The following is a 19469-nucleotide window of genomic DNA, read 5'->3' as shown; positions in this document are numbered from 1 at the left end:
GGACCTTGTCGTGAGGGCTTCGGATTTTCCACTCAAGAATCCTGGGGCCAGAAGTCCAGTATAAAAGTTACAGTCCAGGCTTGGCCATATGGAAGAAGGCGTTTTCACTTCTAGTTTATCCCAGTCCTCAGACCCTAGCCACTGTTCTTTTGGCCAGGAGGCTCCAGCACTGAGTTCTCTGCCATTCTTCACACAAACTTGGTCATCTCCATCATCGGCAGCCTTGGGAGTACTCAGAACAAAGCTAATGATGGTCAGAAGGAGGACAGTGGAGGCCCATGAAATGAGGAACTTGCCCACACAACCCCACATGCTTTCGAAGAGGACGAGTCCAGACGTCTCCTAGAAATAGGACAGCTCTCATGGTATCTGAAGGTCATGGATTTTGAAAGATCAGAATTCAAAATTCAAAATTTTGATCTTTTCCTGGGCTAACGTAGTGCGATAGCAACTCTCGCAATGCCAGTCAGGGGCCGCGAGCCGTTCTGGTTTTCACTTTTGATACAGAATTCAATAAATTACAAAAGATATTAAACATTTTATTATAAAACAGGCTTTGTGTTAAACAGTTTTGCCCAACATAGGCCAGTGTAAGTTTTTCGAGCATGTTTAAGGATGGCTAGGCTAAGCTACAATGTTAGGTAGGTCGGGTGTATTAAATGTGTTTTTGACTTAAAAATATTTTCTATTGGGCTGGGTGCAGTAGCTCATGCCTGTAATTCCAGCACTTTAGGAGTACAAGGCGGGCAGATCACATGAGGTTAGGAGTTCAAGACCAGCCTGGCCAACATGGCGAAATCCCATCTCTACTAAAAATACAAACATTAGTGGGGCATGGAGGCGCAGTACTGTAATAGAGCGACTGGGGAGGCTGAGGTTGCAGTGAGCCAAGATAGTACCACTGCAATCCAGCCTCAGTGACAGAGGGAGATCCTATATATATATATATATATATATAGTATACATAATATATAGTATAACATATATATGTAACATATATTTTATATATATATTTTTTGAGACAGGATCTCAACTTACAGTGGTCTTATTGGGACGTACTGCATCATAAGCTGAGGTGCATCTGTATGCGCTGCTCAAGCTCTTGCGTATACCCACATAGTTGATGGAGGGCCACTGCACACATTTCCTGATACTGTCTCAAGCTAGACGTCTGGGCTGGAGGGAGAAATAAGAGTTTCGGGAAGAAGATACAGATTTGCAGTCACACTTTTTATGTGTGATTGGTTTAATCTTTGCTGCTTTAATGTTAAATATTTAGATGCAAGAAATAACAGTAATGATAATGCTGCTAAGTGCAACAATCCACATTGTTAAATTTCATTCACATACTTCTAATGAACACATATACATCTTTTTAAGAGTTCTGTTGTATGTCTCATAGAGCAAAGGAGAGTGCACACTCACGCCTTCCTTTTAGGGAAAGCAGACCCTCTAGGGGATCTCCTTGCATCCTGTGCCCCCTCGTACTGCGGTGGCAGTATTCCTGCCCTCATGTCAAGCCTCATGGCGTTGGGGGAGCTCCCAACGGGGCCTCGCCACTGAGTTTTCCATGACCCCGCGGCACCGACCGCAGCCTTCCCACCCCTTTCCCAGCGGCGGCCTCCAGGAAATGGTCCCGCAGATGTGTCTTCTGATGGTGGTTGGGCTCAAGGAGTTGGCCTTGTGGAATTTCTGAAAGAGTTCCTCAGTCACACGCTGACTGTGACCCATCCTTGACATCATTTCCCTTTCACTGGGTACTTGGTGAGCTCTGGCTTCGAATGTGAGGGCTTTGGTTCGCTGAATGATTTGCAGTCTTGCTCGTAAATGGAAATCTCGAGGCGCTAGATGACAGAAAGCAGCAGCAGAGCCAGCGTGGTCCCGAATGCAGCCTGCCCTGCGCCTCTCAGCCACTGCTGCGGACTCCGGCCAGTCTGTAATGGTGCCCAGAATGCTTAGACTGCAAAGGTGATGGGGGCCGTGTCCTGCCCTCTAACCTTTGAATACCTCTTAAAGTTTTTAAGACTCATGTGTGGAATCCTGCCTCATGCTGAGCGTCATGTAATGCAATTGGCTAGTTCAGCATCCCATGACATTGTATTGAATTCAAACACCATGAATGAATAAAACAATTTCATTGCCTGTGAAGAAGTTACAGGGTCGAGGTGGAGAAGGAATTGCAGTCTCCCTGGTGAGCATTGCTTGTTTCTCATGATTGCACCCAGCGCATGGAGGCTGCCATACCCAGTACACTCAGTGCTTAGTACCAGACCCGGTATCTGCACTCAGTCCGTGCGTAGAGAAAGCCCCCGAGTGCTGGCAGCATCTCTGTGTGTGCTTCAGTCCATTGTGAAGATCCATGATCCTAATATTTCAGATTGGAAAAATCCATTAAAATTTTGATTTAAAGATACGGATTCCATGTCGGCCTCTGAAACAGACGTCACAGGGCCTTTGACAGTAAGAATTGTGATGACTGCTTATTCTAGGTATATTTTGTGTTCACGTCAGTTTTTGTTGTTGGTAATTGTATTTTCCTCCCACATTTAGAAGCTTCATGCTATTTCAACTTCAGCTGTCCTGGGTACTTGATTTGTATTTGAATTTCTGACTTAGCTATGACGGAAGCTCATTTGAGTATTTGATTTCCTGAATCGTGAACTTGTTTCTACAAGCCTTGGAAGAGGAAGGGAAAGAATTGGGTATTTATAAAATGACTTTCTCTCCACGCATTTTAAGGAGTTTTTAAAAGTATATGTTTGCTTTGGGTAATGCATTAAGCAAGAATTTTAAGTTGCTCCATGCATGAAACCCTATTTCATGCCTAATTTAGAATGCCTAATTTTGGTGCCAAGATTATTCTCCATGTTGTATTCCTTTCATCTTTATAGACAATGGCACTTTGTTCTCCCTCCACAAATTCTGAATTTCATCATTTGAGGACACAGCAGTAATCATCTCCAGTTTTGGTATAGAATTTTCCTCTTTTGATCAGTGCCCTACATTGCACTGATGTTCAGCAATGAGAGCACAAGGCTCAGCTGCATGAAAACTTTCTGTGTAGTATTTTTCAAGTTTCTTGTTTGTTTCTTCCACTTTAAATAGTCATTGCTGTGACAGACCATGGTTGTGGTTTTCATTTTGGCCTGGCATGAAGTCTGTGGCCGCCATGGAGTTTGGGACCTTGCCCTGAGCACACCAGGGGAAACAGACGATCGAGGGCCCTGTTGCTCCCTGCCTCTAACTGCTCACATTCTGTCTAGAGCTCCAGTGGGAGGGGGGTCACGGTGGCTGTGGTTGTAGCATTGCTAGTTGCAGCTGCAAAGTCTGGCTTGGACACTACTAGCTCCAATAACCTTTGCACAACATGTCCAGCTCTTTGCTCTTCTTATAATCCTGGTGGAAATGTGCTAAAAGCTCGGAGGAATAATTTGGCCCCATACTGCATGCTGGTCGCCAGCTAACTGTATAGCTGTTTAAGTGCTTATCCTGTCTGTCTGCTCTGCTCTGGTTCCCATAATAACCTTGGACAGGGTACAGAGTGTTAGATTATTCGTGTGCACTTTTATCTGGACAAAAGATTAAGAACATTAAAAAAATATGTGGGGAATGGCAAGAACCATGTCCATGGAGGAGTCACTTCCTTCTTAGCTCCTTCATTTCAAAGCTCTGGGGATACACAGATTGCTTAAGCTTTCTGGTGACATTTGGGAAAGAATGTGTTCTTGCGGTAAAAGCAAGGTCTGGGAATTTGGGTTTCTGTGTTCTGTTCCCAGCAGCATGAGGGGTCACCCAGTGACATATGACAAGTTAGTTAAGCATCGGAATCTTAATTTCCCTATCTGTGAAATGGACATAAAAGGGTGGGTACCTTGGGCTAACATTAAGTTGGTGAATTGTTTGATGTTCTGCTGGGAACCGACTTGCTCTAGTGACCCAGAAAAAACAGGGACTGTGGTGGAGGCTGACCTCATTTCTATTTCTGGCTGTAGTGCTGACTCAGTGAGAAACTTGTAGAAATCAGTTAATCTGGCTCTGGTCCTCAGTGCATTCCATGGTTAAATTGAGAATTATAAAATCTTATCGTCGCTGGTCTCATGGCGATACTGCCAATATTAATTAAGTTCTAAAAATACTGCACCAAATGTATTAGAAAGCTTCTAATGGACATGCCCTTCTCATTTCCTTCCTGTCTGATACTGGGTGATTCGGGGCTACACAACTCCGGATTTATTTATTTATTTTAGCCGCTGTTTGGAGTTCAGTCCTATTCTGGTTTGACTAGGCTTTTCCTACATCCAAAAACCGGGTGCCCCAGATTGGTGACCTTGTACGCCATAACTCCTTACAGCAGGACTTTGTGCCGTTGTGTCCTGGGGCCATCACTGCAGGCTGTATTTAAGGAGCTCTTCATTTGAACAAGTCCTGGTCTGGGAATGTTTTTCTTTCCTCACTGTAACAGGCCCCGGGGAGAAGGAGCCAGCCTTCCCTGTCAAACCCTCAGGGCCCTCGTGGGGTCTGTCTGCTCTTCTGGCCGGTTCCCTGGATGCTGCTGGCCTGAAGGGGCAGTGCCACACTATGAGTCTTGAGGTTCTTTAATCCACTTACTGTGTGATTCAGTTCTCTAGGGTTTGAAACAATCTCTCCCATATTTATCCACATACTGTGTCTAGACTCCTGACGTATCCTTTCAATGAAACACACAGCCCTGTGGAGGCGTGGCGGTTGAGTCCCAGGTTCATAACCTCCTCTCTGCATGTGTAAAAATGGAGCAGGCAGTTAATTCACCAGTAAGTGCCAGGACTGGCTGAGTGGTTTGGAAAGAAGGACGACTTTGGATGTTTATGTTATGTGACGTAGAGCTTGTCAGTTGATTTTTACTTTCAACGAATGCAACTTTGGGAAAGGCACTGAACACTAAGGAATCCTGCCTGTGATCTCCAAAGTGCCTGCCTTCTGTTTTTAAATCAGCTAACAGTCGTCACTGAATCTACCCAATTCGTATGGTAAGACTGCATTAAAGTGCACATCCTGTAAATGGGTTTTCTCAATTTCTTATCATGGTTATGGGTTTGTTGTTGTTGTTGTTGTTGTTTTGAGACAGAATCTGACTCTGTCTCCCTGACTGGAGTGCAGTGGCACGATCTTGGCTCACTGCAACCTCTGCCTCCCAGGTTCAAGTGATTTTCCAGCCTCAGTCTCCTGAGTAACTGAGATTACAGGCATGTGCCACTGCACCCAACTAATTTTTGCATTTTTTAGTAGAGACAGGGTTTTTCCATGTTGACCAGGCTGGTCTTGAACTCCTGACATCTGGTGATCCGCCTGCCTCGATCTCCCAAAGTGCTGGGATTACAGACATGAGCCACCGTACCCAGCCCAAAAAACACTCTTGAAAGACATTTCTCATTAAAGCGCACCATCACCCCATGATGGCCCAGGGCAGGCTCAGCGTCTTGCGTGAGGTTCACACCGTGGACTCTGCCCACCCTCACCTCCTAATGCTCTCTAAAGAGGAAGGCGTCTTGGAGGATCCATCACAAAATCTCAGCACTGAGACTGTTGCTAACAGGAGAGTTCCAATGATTGAGTGAAATCATAACCTGTTCAGTGAAAAATGCCTCACTATTTATTATTTTATTTACCCAAGAAATTATTTGGCATTTAGTATATAGAAAGGATAGTGCCAGGAATGAGATAGAAATATTTTCTGTCCTCAAGAGTTTGAAACGCAGTAGGGCGAAGCCGCCTGAAGTAGTCGTTGCTGTCTGTTTCCAGACACTCACTGTGGACTTGCGCAAGGCTGGGTGATACTTAGATTTATTAAGGGAAGTGGCTCATAGGATTATGGAGGCTGAGGAGTTCCATGATCTGCCATCTGCAAGCTTGGCAACTCGGGGACTCCTGAAGTGTGACTGGGTCCAAGGCCAGCGGCTGGAGAGCCCAAGGGGTTAGTGGTACAAGTCCCTGAATCTGAAGGCCGGAGAACCCAGAGTTCTGATGTCTGAGGGCTGGAGAAGATGGGTGTCCCAGCTCCGGAAGGGAGAGAATTGGCCTCTCTTCTGGCTTTTTGTTCTATCCGGGACTCAGCTGACAATGGCACCTGCCCACCTTGGGTGAGGGCACATCTTCCTTACTGTCCATGGATTCAAATGCCAATCTCTTCCAGAAACACACCCTCAAAAACACACCCGGAAGTCATGCTTTACCAGCTATCTGGGTATCCTGTGACCCAGTCAACTTGGCACTTAAAATTAGCCATCACAGAGCAGGCGTGGTAGCCCATGCCTGTAATCCCAGCACTTTTGGAGGTTGAGGAGGGTGGATCACCTGACATCAGAAGTTTGAGACCAGCCTGGCCAACATGGTGAAACCCCGCCTCTGCTAAAAATACAAAAATTAGCCGGCGTGGTGGCACGCACCTGTAATCCCACTACCCAGGAGGCTGAGGCAGGAGAATCCCTTGAAATCGGGCAGTGGACGTTGCAGTGAGCAGAGATCATGCCACTGCATTCCAGCCTGGGCAACGAGTGAGACTACATCTCAAAAAAAAAAAAAAAGCCATCACAGTTGATCCGCGATTCCTTCCTCTGTTTCTTTACTGCTGCCTTTTGCCTGACTTATGTTCCTCTTCTGTAGGGCGAAAGAGGCCTCCCAGGGTTACAAGGTGTCATTGGGTTTCCTGGAATGCAAGGACCTGAGGGGCCGCAGGGACCACCAGGACAAAAGGTAACTGCGGCTGTGGGATTGGGGGTGGGTGGATGTAAGATTGCCTGCATTCTTGAGATAACGGTGATCAATGACAATGGCATTTCTATTCTGTTCCAGGGTGATACTGGAGAACCAGGACTACCTGGAACAAAAGGGACAAGAGTGAGTACAGTTGCCACTCACAATCGATGATTCCACCCGTGGGACAGGCCCGCTCCCAGAGTCGGGCACCTTTCCCCTCCTTTCTCCGAGCCCTCGTCCTCCGTCTCCTCTCCCAGCTCACACAGCACGGGCAGGCAGGTGCGAGGCAGGCAGTGAGCAGCAGCCCATGACTCCCTGAGCCCCAGGCCTTCCCACGGGGGCTGTGCACAGGCTGGGCTCCTTAGTCCTTGGTTCTGCAAACTTGTTTTCCCCCGTTTGTTCTTCTTCAGGAATCTCTTCTGGGCATATTTTCATTTGGGGGAAGGTGTGATTGGTGATGCGTCCACAGTCATTAGACAGAGATGACTTTGTTTCATGGAAAAGTCGTGGTATTTTCAGAGCCAGCCTTGCTCTTCCTCCTCTCTGCCTCTTGGTAAAGGTGAAATGGGAGCAGAGTTATTTTGTGCATGGGCAGCCTTATGTTTGAAGGGATCAGCAGTCAGCTTTTTAAAAACTTATTTTTTTATTTTTTTTATTTCAATAGTTTTTTTTTTTTTTTGGTACAGGTGGTTTTTGGTTGCAGGATAAGTTCTTTCGTGGTGATTTCTGAGGTTTTAGTGTACCTGTCATCCAAGCAGTGTACACTCTACCTGTTACGTAGTTTTTTATCCCTCACCCCCTTCCAGCCTTCCCCTCACCGGAGTCCGGAAGTCCATTGTATTACTCTTATGCCTTTACATCCTCATAGCTTAGTTGCCACTTATAAGTGAGAACATACGGTGTTTGGTTTCCCATTCCTGGGTTACTTCACTTAGAATAATGGCCTCTAGCTCCATTCAAGTTGCTGCGAAAGACATCATTTTGTTCCTTGTTGTGGCTGAGTAGGATTCCTTGGTACATGGATTCTACCTTTTCACTATCCACTCATTGGTTGGTAGGTACTTAGGCTGGTTCCACATCTTTGCAGTTGCGAATGGCAGTAGTGTGCTTTGGGTGTAGCATTGCTCCGTAAGCCTGGGCGATCTGCCCTGGCCTGTGCCCTCCACTGCCTCTTGTGCAGAGTGCACTGTCTGCTTTGTGTGTGTGTGTTCCAGACACCAAAAATGAGGGCACAACTCCGTTAACCAGGTGGATGCAGTAGGAGGAAGCGAGGCTTCCGGCTTTCCACTGACATGCTTTTCCTTCCACCCTCACAGGGACCCCCGGGAGCATCTGGCTACCCTGGAAACCCGGGACTTCCTGTACGTATAGAAAATGCACTCTACTTCTTTTAGGAAATATTTTTCCGTCAGGTGATTTTCTATTTGGGTTACATTTTCACTTTCTTAATTGCAGGGTATTCCTGGCCAAGACGGCCCACCAGGGCCCCCAGGTATTCCAGGATGCAATGGCACAAAGGTAAATCCAGAACCGAGACCCTCCTCTTCGTGTGTGTTTATGTAATTTTGCATATTAAGGAGTCAGGTAGTGTGACTCTGTTAATAGAGTTTTATTTGCCACAGTTGGAAAGTTACTTGTCTTAAAATTTGCTTTATTTGGTAAGGAAATACAGTTTTCCCATATTTAGTGTACCAGAAAGATGTAATTGTTCCTTTCTTTTTTGTAGACTTTTATCCTAAAATTTCATTTAAGCATGAAAGTTATTACCGGTAATCATTTACTACATCGCGTAAGAAAATGCCATTATGGACCTTTGTCCCTATTAATGATACTATCAAGTCTATTTCTTCTTTCATAAAGTGGTACCCAGTAGCAGAGCTTGTGATAAACTGTTTTTAGGAAATGATTTTAACCAACGAGTGAAGGGTAGGGCAGAGTAACTCCTGCGGTGTCAGGGCTGATGTGTCTGCCACACACAGTTTGTACGAATGATGCTCTGCTGTCTCCGCAGGGAGAGAGAGGGCCCCTCGGGCCTCCTGGCTTGCCTGGTTTCGCTGGAAATCCCGTGAGTAGAGGTTATTTAGGACGGAACCTCTTTCTTTTAGTTACAACTTCTCTCTTCTCATTCCATTTCCTTTTCTTTCTTTCTTTGCTTATGTTTTAATAACTTATATTTTACATATAATATTATATAATAACAATTTTAATGCTAATGATATTTTGAGAAAAACAAAACTAACACCAAAACTTTCTTTTTTAGGGACCACCAGGGTTACCAGGAATGAAGGTACATTTTATTTTGTTTTGCTTTATTGGATTCATTACAGGGAATCTGTTTAAAACAAGTGCCATTTTCTTTAAACCACTTTGGCTGATCGATTGCTTCTGAACACATTTCCCTAAACTCTGTTACATTAAAAGACTATAAGTAACACACAGACTCAGATTTTAGACTCTAATGTTCAGACACTTGAGTGTCTTAATGGGGAGTAAGCAGTGGAAGGAGGCCTGGTGTGGTGGCGAAGGCTCACTTCGCCCAAACCAGGGAGGGCAGATGGGAGAATGGAGCTCCCTGGGTGCCTCTCAGACTTGCCAGGAGGGAACCTGTGACAGCTTTTCCCAGGCGGGGTGTTGCTGTCTTGGGGCTCGGCTGCTGGCATCAGCCCGACCTCCAAATGTGCAGTCCTGTAGTGTGTGGGCTGTGCTTGGGCACAGGGTGGGGACCTCGGGTATCTGGGTGTTGGGAGCAGTCCCGTCCAAGGGAGGCTTGTAGGTCTCAGCAGCTGCAGTAGAGATAACCGCTCACCTGGATGAGGCTGAGAGTCCCTGTGCGCCTGTGATTCAGAACACATAGGAAACAGATCCTCGTAATAGCCCTGTGTGTTAGCGTGCTCCAGAGACACAGAACCAGTAGCCTGTGTGTGTGTGTAGCCAGAGACAGGAGAAACGGCCTCTAAAGCATTGGTACTCATGACTGTGGCCGGCAAGCTCAAAACCTGCGGGCTGAGTGGGCAGGCTGGACACCAGGGAAGGGGTGGAGCTGTAGCCTTGAGTCCGAAGGCGGTGTGTGGGCAGAATTCCTTCTTCCTCCAGGGACGTCGGTCTTTTATCCTGTAAGGCCTTCAACTGATGGGATGAGGCCCACCAGCATTATGGAGGGCCATTTGCCTTATTCAGAGTCTACTGATTTAAGTGTCCATCTCATTTTAAAAATCCCTTCACAGAAACATCTGGACTGGTGTTTAACCCAATAATGTGGCCTGGCCAAGTTGACAGATAAAATTTACCATTACACCCTGCTCTTATAAAAGTATTCATCCTGAGCCTTTTCTCAAAAGAGAATTCTTGTTTTGTGAGAAGAGCCTGGGGTCACACAGTAGTCTTTTAACTAGAGACAGGGGGCCCTTGTCTAGAGTGGGGGATGGTCCTGTGCAGAGCGTTGCGGACCCCTTTGTTTAGCCGTCTCTACATTCAGTCCTGGCTGCGGCTGAGTTGACCATGCAGTGGTTGAAGCTGGTCATCAGGATGGCAATCATGATGGGAGGGATGCCAGGCTGTTGATTTCCAGTGTAGACGGGGTCTAAATCCCAGACTTAGGCTAGTCCTGTAACAGTAATATGTGCCAACTACTCAATGAGTTTTCAGTTTCTTTACGTGAATGTCAATATTTACAACTTTCTATTTTCTTTGTTCATCCTCTAGGGTGATCCAGGTGAGATACTTGGCCATGTGCCCGGGATGCTGTTGAAAGGTGAAAGAGGATTTCCCGGACTCCCAGGGAATCCAGTAAGCATTTGCTGCATCATTATGAACATGTGCCACCTCACCCTCCCAGTCTGCATCTGAACTCATTTCTTTCTCATGCATTCTAGGGCCCACCAGGACTGCCAGGGCTTCAAGGTCCTGTTGGGCCTCCAGGATTTACCGGACCACCAGTAAGTTTTGGGGGCTGTCTCTCCAAGACAATCATTTAAAGAACAACCATATTGAGGTGTGAAAATAAATAATAATTTAGTAAAAACTTTATACAGTTGTGGTCACTCTGAATATGGACATGGCAGGATCAGCTTCCCTCTTATTAAACGTTTGGCTGGCAGCCTGGTACCCGTATACCCAGAACTGTGGGAAAGGGGTGATGATAGCACCATAAACTGATATCCTGAAACAAATAATGCAGTCATGGTTGTGGCGGCTGGCTGGGTACCACTGATAGTCACAGCCTGTGGGAGTGAGTTCAAAGATGGACAGGCAGGCTCTGCCCCGGGTGACTTCACCGTGGAGCAGGGGAGACGGATTGGCATTGATATGGTCACACCTGAGGGTCCTGCACCTGCTAGGAGTCGGGAGGGAGGGGAAGCCCAGGAAAAATATTCCACAAATAAATTATCATGTTGACCAGAGAATCTTAAGATAACATCAGCCTAAAGAAGGTCTTAAAGCTCCCTATAGTTGTGAATGCTATTTAATTAAAATGCTCTCTCTCCCAGGGTCCCCCAGGTCCTCCCGGCCCTCCAGGTGAAAAGGTAAAGTTTTTTTTCATTTTTTGTTCTTTGGCGTTAGTATAAGGCTATCATGAAATTGCTATAGCTCATTCTTTCTCATTCTTTCAGTCTGTAAAAAAATGCTGGAAAATTAAGACTATCTTTATCTAACTATACCTTTAAGTATCTATCATTTATTATCTACTGATTATCTATCAATATATTGATCTTTTCTTTCATTCGTCCCGTAGTCAATACTTTGGAATCACCGATATTTCCCTTAGTTTTCTTTTTTTTTTTTTTTTTTTTTTTGAGACGGAGTCTCGCTCTGTCGCCCAGGCTGGAGTGCAGTGGCCGGATCTCAGCTCACTGCAAGCTCCGCCTCCCGGGTTCGGGCCATTCTCCTGTCTCAGCCTCCTGAGTAGCTGGGACTACAGGCGCCCGCCACCTCGCCCGGTTAGTTTTTTGTATTTTTTAGTAGAGACGGGGTTTCACCGTGTTAGCCAGGATGGTCTCGATCTCCTGACCTAGTGATCCGCCCGTCTCGGCCTCCCAAAGTGCTGGGATTACAGGCTTGAGCCACCGTGCCCGGCCTTCCCTTAGTTTTCTAACGCAAGAGTTTAAAAACTGTAAATTTTTAAAAATGTCTTTAGAATTTTTGGTCAGTCATACTTTAAAAACTTTTTTCATAGACATTGAATACAGCATGATCGTTACTTTCTGGAAAATTTTATGAGAGTTGTGGGACAAAGCTATTGCCCGAAATCTACCATCTTATTGCGTTTTGTGTGAGGTTTGTAGAATGACTTTGAACAAAGTAGACAAATCTAATAATGAGAGCCTAATTTTTAATCCACAGGGACAAATGGGCTTAAGTTTTCAAGGACCCAAAGGTGACAAGGTGAGTGCACATTGCTGTGGAGTGCTTTCATGTTGAAAACCACAGTTCTCACCTGACAGTTACCCACCTTTGGATCGACGTTTGGACTTATAAGTATAGTTACTCTTCTCTGCATGTTCTTGCATTTGGTAGTGTTTTCCTTAAAATGACAGCATGATTGAATTTATTCTAGCTTATTCAATACTCTAGAATTTATGGAAGTGCTCCGTGATCTGACAAGCAGAGAACAACGGGCTAACTCCAATTATCTGTACAGAGAGTTCAATCAAACTCTTCTTCGTCAGTGATGAGGTCAGACCTAGGATTTTAAGAGTCAAATTTAGGACTTGACCATTAGATGCATAACCGTGTAAGCCCTGCAGAGTGGAAGTCCCCCACCAGGAAATTAGGACTAGCATGGTTGGCAGTGGCCCCTCACCACCGGCCTCTCTTCTCAGAGGTGGACGCGTCTAGGGCCAAGTGGGTGTGAGGGGAGATGCAGTGTGGAGCTGGGAGGGCGCAGACCACAGCAGGTGGCTTCATCCTGCAGAGAGGAGGCAAGTGGTGGGTCCCTGATCCTCTCCAAGAGTTTCCCTGGATCAGACCAATGAAGCAGGCACTGACTGAGAAGGGATGCCTGCCATTGCGGTAGCCAGCCTGTGGAAGGCCAGATTCTCCTCTGACATCCAAGCTGGTGGAGGCAGTTATAACCACAGCGCCCAATGCAGTGGGGCCTGGATGAATCTGGATGTGCAGGTGGCCTCTGCTTGCCACCCTAGATTTTGGCCCAGTCTTTTCATAAACTTTGCAATATAGTGATGCTGAAATGTATGTGGTTGTAATTTTCAGGTGTACCCAGCAGTTAGGATGCCTGAGGAAGGAGATTCTTGATGGTTGTCTCATTTTGGAGCTACCTAAAATGCCTTCTTTCTTCTCAGCCTCTATTAGGCAGTTTGTATTCCTTTCCTCCGTGCCATCAGGAGCCAATACACACGACACAGGTGCACGCAAGTCCAGAGGTGTCTTGGCAGGTGTTCAGATTCTGTGGTTATTCCTGAGCTAGTGATTGCCCATAGAAGAAGTGAAATTCTCCTCCTGGGTTTAGATACTGGTTGTATCTTCTTCCTATTGAAATTTGATTTTCTGCAGAGGCAAAGGATGAGTAGAATAGAATAGAATATAATTACATTTTAAAAATAGGTGTTTTATTTTAGGCTTTTATCTCTCTCTGCAATTTTTCATCTCTGCATAATTGTTTCCATGCCTAATTAATTTTACATTTTTATGTCGACAGGGTGACCAAGGGGTCAGTGGGCCTCCGGGAGTACCAGGACAGGCTCAAGTTCAAGAAAAAGGAGATTTTGCCACCAAGGGAGAAAAGGTGTGAATAGGCTTCATCCAGTGAATACTGGATTTTCTAATTTTGGACAAATTCCAAAGGACAAAGAGAAAATGGGTCAAAATTCAGTTTTTCCAGCTACCTTCAATCCTGATCTGGAAAACAGATTTATAGACTGTTTGTTCCATAAACTATGAGCACCTCTGAGAGCAGAGGCAGCTGGAACTGGGTTGGTCCAAGCCTGATCTGAGGCTCACCCCGCTGGATCAGGGCTTCTTAAATGTGCCCCAAGTTAGGGGTGGCTTGGTTAGCAGGAGGGAGTCGGGCTCGGGGGCAGGGGGAGGGCAGGGCCAGTCACCATGGGTCAAGCATGATAAACCCTGCCCGGCTGACATTTCTACCAGTCAATGCCAAGTGAGTGCTGGAGATCAACAGGAATTTATTTGTTAATGTATCAGAAAAGGTTTTTTTTTTTTTTCTTTTTTTCTGCTGTGTGTTTAATGTAGCATATAACAATTGATATAGCTGTTTGATAGTACTGATCTGCCTCTCCAACTCTTTCAGGGCCAAAAAGGTGAACCTGGATTTCAGGTAAGTACTCAATTTCTGTCTATCATTTTTAGGTCAAAGACCATAAAGTACAGATTTAAGTTACACGCTTATTTCACCTAAAGTTTAATATTTATCTAACTTAATATTTTGCTTAAATAGAACGAATGAATCTCTTTGCCTTTTTGTTCATTTAAGGGAATGCCAGGGGTCGGAGAGAAAGGTGAACCCGGAAAACCAGGACCCAGAGTAAGTGCTTTCCCAAGTCCTTTTTTCATGAAACAATTCTCCTTTCATGCTGAAAATCGCAGATTCACAGAAACATAAGAATGGAAAAGGCTTGTAGGGACTTCTAGTTTATCCATTTCATGCCCCAAAGGGCTTTTCCGAGACTCTCCTGAGCTATGTCATTTGCAAGGCCTCCCAGGCAGGCGAGGTCCTTCCCTGTTTAAGGATCCAGCACTGAAGGTGCCACCCCCGGCTGTGGAAAGAGGCTTCTGAAGAGCCCTGGTCTGTCCCTGAAACCTTCGGTCCTGCTCTATCTAAGAGCAGCAGGTTGGTTGGACTTTGCCACCCAGAACACCAGACGGTGTTTGCACAGCCGCAAGCCTGAGGGACCGAGTTGCTTCTCACTTTAGGGATGGTGGTGACGTGAGACCCACCCCACTGCCAGTCCCCTGGGATGGTTCTGGTTTCTACCTGGAAGCAACATGCAGAAACCTGCATTCAATGAAGCATTTGCATAAGCTTGCAAATACTCAGCTGCCAGTAGGCAAACTTCTCTGATGTTAGCTTTGCTACCAAGATACAATCATATTTTAGAAGACTTGTAGCTCATCGGACTCTGCTCTTTAAAAATAGAGTTCTCTTCTATTGTAACTGTTTCATAATTATTCATCATATACTATATTACTTATTATTGTGGTATTGTCAGCTTACATAGAGCGCTCATTTACCTTGCTTGTGTTTCATAGGAGAGACAACATATTAAGCTATCTGAATCAGAGCTTTGGTGTTTTATCCGTTATTATTATTATTATTATTATTTATATTTTTGAGACAGAGTCTCACTCTGTTGCCCAGGCTGGAGTGCAATGGTGTGATCTCGGCTCACTGCAACCTCCGCTTCCTGGGTTCAAGTGATTCTCCTCCCTCAGCCTCCCGAGTAGCTGGGACTACAGGCGCCTGCCACCACACCCGGCTAATTTTTGTATTTTTAGTAGAGACGGGGTTTCACCATGTTGGCCAGGCTGGTCTTGAACTCCTGACCTCAGATGATCCACCCTCCTTGGCCTCCCAAAGCGCTGGGATTACAGGCATGAGCCACCACGCCCGGCCTATTATTTATTAAATACCAACATTTACGTCTTTATTCTACAGGGAAAACCTGGAAAAGATGGTGACAAAGGGGAAAAAGGGAGTCCCGTAAGTATCTCTCTGTGATTTTTACCAGCAGGCTCACTGTTCCCGCCACTGGCCTCTGACGGTTACTACTTCTCTCTTTGGTTTCAGGGTTTTCCTGGTGAACCCGGGTACCCAGGACTCGTAGGCCGCCAGGGCCCACAGGTAAACGCTGGCACCGTTGTGAGCCTTTATCTTCACTTTCCAATTCAACCCAGAGGTCTGTTTATTCTTTCCTAGAACTAAGGACTCTGTACTCAAGGGAAAAAAATCATTTATGCTTCTTCTGGGTAAAAACACAATTTAGCGGTTTCCTTTGTGTTCACGATTTTTTTTTCAAAATAAAAATACATGAAATGTACCACTCATTCAAATTTTTATGTCTTTTTTCGGTAGTAGATTATTTTTTCCCTGATCATAAAACAATAGAAAATACAGAAAGATATCATGAGGAAAAGAAAGCTTACCTAATTTTTTCTATTACCCGTTCAGAAATGGCCAGAGTTCACCTTGTTCCTATGTGCATACACAAGCAGGCAGCTTCTAAAGGTGATAGTGAACAATACCTCTTGCTTTTTCACGTCATGATAGAAGGAGGATATATTTCAGTGGCCATCAATGTAGTTATGATACGAACATCCAAGCCTTTTGTTGCGTGGTATTTAGGCCATTTTATGCTCACAAGTATTTTTGCTCATTTGGTCATTTCTCTGTCAAATTCCTGAAAGCGTAATATTGGGGTCCACATTCAGACACTTGTTTTGAAATTTTTGCCACATGCAACCAAATTGCCCCAGAAAGTCCTTCTGCCAGACCAGGGCCCTTTTAGTTGGGGAACTAACTTAAAAAAAAAAAATCTGAAAAATATTTGTCAATCTGACAGGCAGAAAAAAAAACTTCATTATTGCTTTATTTTTCTCTCTTAATATGAGACTAGGTAATGTAAATCTTTACTAATATAAGAAATAATTTTGGAATATTCATCACCAATGGCGAGTAGAAAGCTGCGGGGAGGGCCTCAGTAGCCCACAGTTAATTTCTTAAAGCCAGGGACAAAAGGAAGAAACCCTTGGCTGTAATTTTTTGAGGAAGTAAAATCCTGTAAATTGTAAATGGTAGATATATTTAGAATATAGTGGCTAAGATATTTATGTCCTCTAGATATTTCTAAAATTCTTCTGGTATTCATATAAGAAAAATCAAAACATTCAATTCTTGTTTACTGCCTTAATTTAAAAGGAAAAATATATACATTCATGGTATAATGTACATATCTTTGGACTGTTTTTAAGTCATTATGATGATGTTTAATTAAAATATTTGATATGAAAGGGTTAATTTCTTTTGAGTTTTTCATCTACTATGGATGAGATTAAACCTTAAAGTGATCAGAATTTATCAACTAATGTTTTCAGTTAATATTAGATTTTACATTATGACCTCCAATGCAAATTTGAGAAAATCTTCACCTAAAAACATCATATAAAACGATTTCCTTAAGAAAATATATTTGGGAATCATGCTTTTATATTATTTCATTTTTCTTTTTAAAATTGAAAAACCTTGGTTGCCAATTCCACTCATCAATGATTCTGTTTTCTGAGGAAGTGTGTAATCGACGGGACAAGTATCTGGGCTCTTTTGTAAGGAGAATAATTAGCCCCCAACTTACGCTTTGCAGAAATCTTTGTTTTCATGTATCATGCGTATGCAAAGCAAAATGAAGTCTATTCATTTTTGTTGTAATCGTCACAGAATGAGAGATACTACAGAGAGAAAAATAGTTTTAATGTACTGTAGGCATACTCTGTTTCACCGGAAGAAATGTTTAATCTGCTTTCTGCAAGACAGTCTTGTAAGAATATGCAAGGAAAGTTATTTTTTCTTTTGTAGGGAGAAAAGGGTGAAGCAGGTCCTCCCGGCCCACCTGGAATTGTGAGTAAGAGTACTGTCCCTGGGTCTGTGAGAGCACTGGGGGAAGGAAGGAGAGGAGATGCAGGGCACAGCTGTCTCTAGAATTGCATTTGTTATGTAAAGTGGTTCATGCTACTTGAAATGATTTTCTAATTTGTATTGTATGGAGTTTAGTATTTATTATTTTTATTATATTTTGACATTTTCTGCACATCTTTAAATCACTAAAACCTTTTCATGGATTTTGTACATGGATGAGAATATTAGCAACATATTTGACTCCTTTTTCTTGAAATAGAGTCCTGCTTTGTCGTCCAGGCGGGAGTGCAGTGGTGTGACCTTGGCTCACTGCAACCTCTGTCTCCTGGGTTCGAGTGGTTCTCCCACCTCAGCCTCCCGTGTAGCTGGGATCACAGGCGCCCGCCACCATGCCCAGCTAATTTTTGTATTTTTAGTAGAGACAGAGCCTGACTATGTTGGCCAGGCTGGTCTCGAACTCCTGACCTGGGGTGATCCACCCATCTTGGCCTCCGAAAGTTCTGGGATTACAGGTGTGAGCCCCTGTGCCTGGACTTGACACCTTTTTTTAAAAAACATGGTCCATTGAGGAAAATTTTTGTAAGAAAAAGAGGTCATCTACCATTTAACTATCCTGGCAAAACAATTTTTATTTTTGCAAATAACATTTTACTGCTGGTCAACATGCATATTTTGCATACTTGTCAGTGATGTGTGTGACATTTAAAAGTGGGCGTTCTCATGTTTGCAAGTATCTTCATGGTGATCGTTTATTTTCAGTGTCCTATCAGAGACTTGTGCTCTAATTTCTTTAGCCATTTTGCCCCCAGTCTTTTTTGAAATAATGAAAATGTTACTGTTCTCTCCTTTGCTGCCTTCCTTGCAGTGCCACAGGTAATACGTTCACACAGCCCAGTTTATCTATAGATTTACATTGAAGGGTTTTACTTTGATTTTTTTACGGACAAAAATTGTATATATTTATGGTATACATCATGATGTTTTATATATGTAACCTGTAGGGATGACTAAGTCAAGTTACTTAACATTGGCGCATTTTAATAATATCTATTAATTGATACAAAGGAATTATATTTTAAAGGTAATATGCAAAAGTTGACTTTGCCACTTGTCTTGAATTTCATTAATTTAGAATCAGGGTCAGTGAATTTTCTCCTTTTTAATGAGCCAAAAGTGCCTCTTCTTGTCTTGCGACCTTAAGGAAGTGCCTACTTCTGGTCATCAGAAAAAAAAAAGTAAAAAAAACTCTTCCAGTAAGAAAATTTGTGTGTTCCTATTACATACAGCCTAAGGAAATTTAAGAGTGTTCCTCTCATAATACCCTGTAAAGTAAAACATTCCATCTATGGCTTGTATGTACAATTAGAAATTATAAACCTAAGCCTCAAATTGATGTTACTCCAACTTTACCTCACTGGGGTGATACAAAAGCCGCTGCCAGGCAAACTATTACAAAAGGAAGCAAAACCGCCTGCCTGGCAGGGTCCTTTGCAGGGATGGTTACGGCCTGTTTATTCCATATGTTTTTGTTGTTGTTATTATTTGTTTGTTTGAGACGGAGTCTCGCTCTGTCACCCAGGCTGGAGTGCAGTGGCGCCATCTTGGCTCACTGCAAGCTCTGCCTCCTGGGTTCCCGCCATTTTCCTGCCTCAGCCTCCCGAGTAGCTGGGACTACAGGCGCCGCCACCACGCCCGGCTAATTTTTGTAGTTTTAGTAGAGTTGAGTTTTCACCATATTGGCCAGGCTGGTCTCAAACTCCTGACCTTGTGATCCACCTGCCTCAGCCTCCCAGAGTGCTGGGATTACAGGCATGAGCCAACGTGCCCGACCTATCCCATATGTTTTAGAGGCCTATCCTCTTCCTCCTTGTCCACTACCATTGCTGCTACTTCACTTTCATATTTCTTGAAATAACAAATATGTACATTTCTTCACTCATATTGCTTTACGCTACAGGACTAGCCACTCCCATGCCACGGGATGATCACCTTTTCCTTCTTGATGCAGGTTATAGGCACAGGACCTTTGGGAGAAAAAGGAGAGCGGGGCTACCCTGGAACTCCGGGGCCAAGAGGAGAGCCAGGCCCAAAAGGTAGCTTTCTTGCCTTTTTCCCCCCACCCTCCTCCTCCGCC

The 19469-nt window shown here is 44.3% G+C and overlaps 1 protein-coding gene across 1 annotated transcript in view; it reads left to right on the top strand.

Annotated features, from left to right (window-relative positions):
* The window catches only part of COL4A1 (collagen type IV alpha 1 chain), a 153839-nt gene that overhangs the window by 82400 nt on the left and 51970 nt on the right, over window positions 1–19469 (top strand). The window contains exons 3-19 of the mRNA XM_050766582.1: window positions 6640–6729; window positions 6829–6873; window positions 8049–8093; window positions 8188–8250; window positions 8744–8797; window positions 8993–9019; window positions 10435–10518; window positions 10605–10667; window positions 11220–11255; window positions 12073–12114; window positions 13388–13474; window positions 13997–14023; window positions 14180–14230; window positions 15362–15406; window positions 15494–15547; window positions 17276–17317; window positions 19344–19428. Of these exons, the coding sequence (XP_050622539.1) occupies window positions 6640–6729; window positions 6829–6873; window positions 8049–8093; window positions 8188–8250; window positions 8744–8797; window positions 8993–9019; window positions 10435–10518; window positions 10605–10667; window positions 11220–11255; window positions 12073–12114; window positions 13388–13474; window positions 13997–14023; window positions 14180–14230; window positions 15362–15406; window positions 15494–15547; window positions 17276–17317; window positions 19344–19428 (940 nt within the window). The remainder of the gene's footprint in view (window positions 1–6639; window positions 6730–6828; window positions 6874–8048; window positions 8094–8187; window positions 8251–8743; window positions 8798–8992; window positions 9020–10434; window positions 10519–10604; window positions 10668–11219; window positions 11256–12072; window positions 12115–13387; window positions 13475–13996; window positions 14024–14179; window positions 14231–15361; window positions 15407–15493; window positions 15548–17275; window positions 17318–19343; window positions 19429–19469) is intronic.

The sequence above is a fragment of the Macaca thibetana genome, chromosome 17 (assembly GCF_024542745.1).
Source record: "Macaca thibetana thibetana isolate TM-01 chromosome 17, ASM2454274v1, whole genome shotgun sequence".
Taxonomy (NCBI): domain Eukaryota; kingdom Metazoa; phylum Chordata; class Mammalia; order Primates; family Cercopithecidae; genus Macaca; species Macaca thibetana.
The sequence above is the reverse complement of the archived record's forward strand: the minus strand, read 5'-3'. Positions and strand labels throughout refer to the sequence as shown.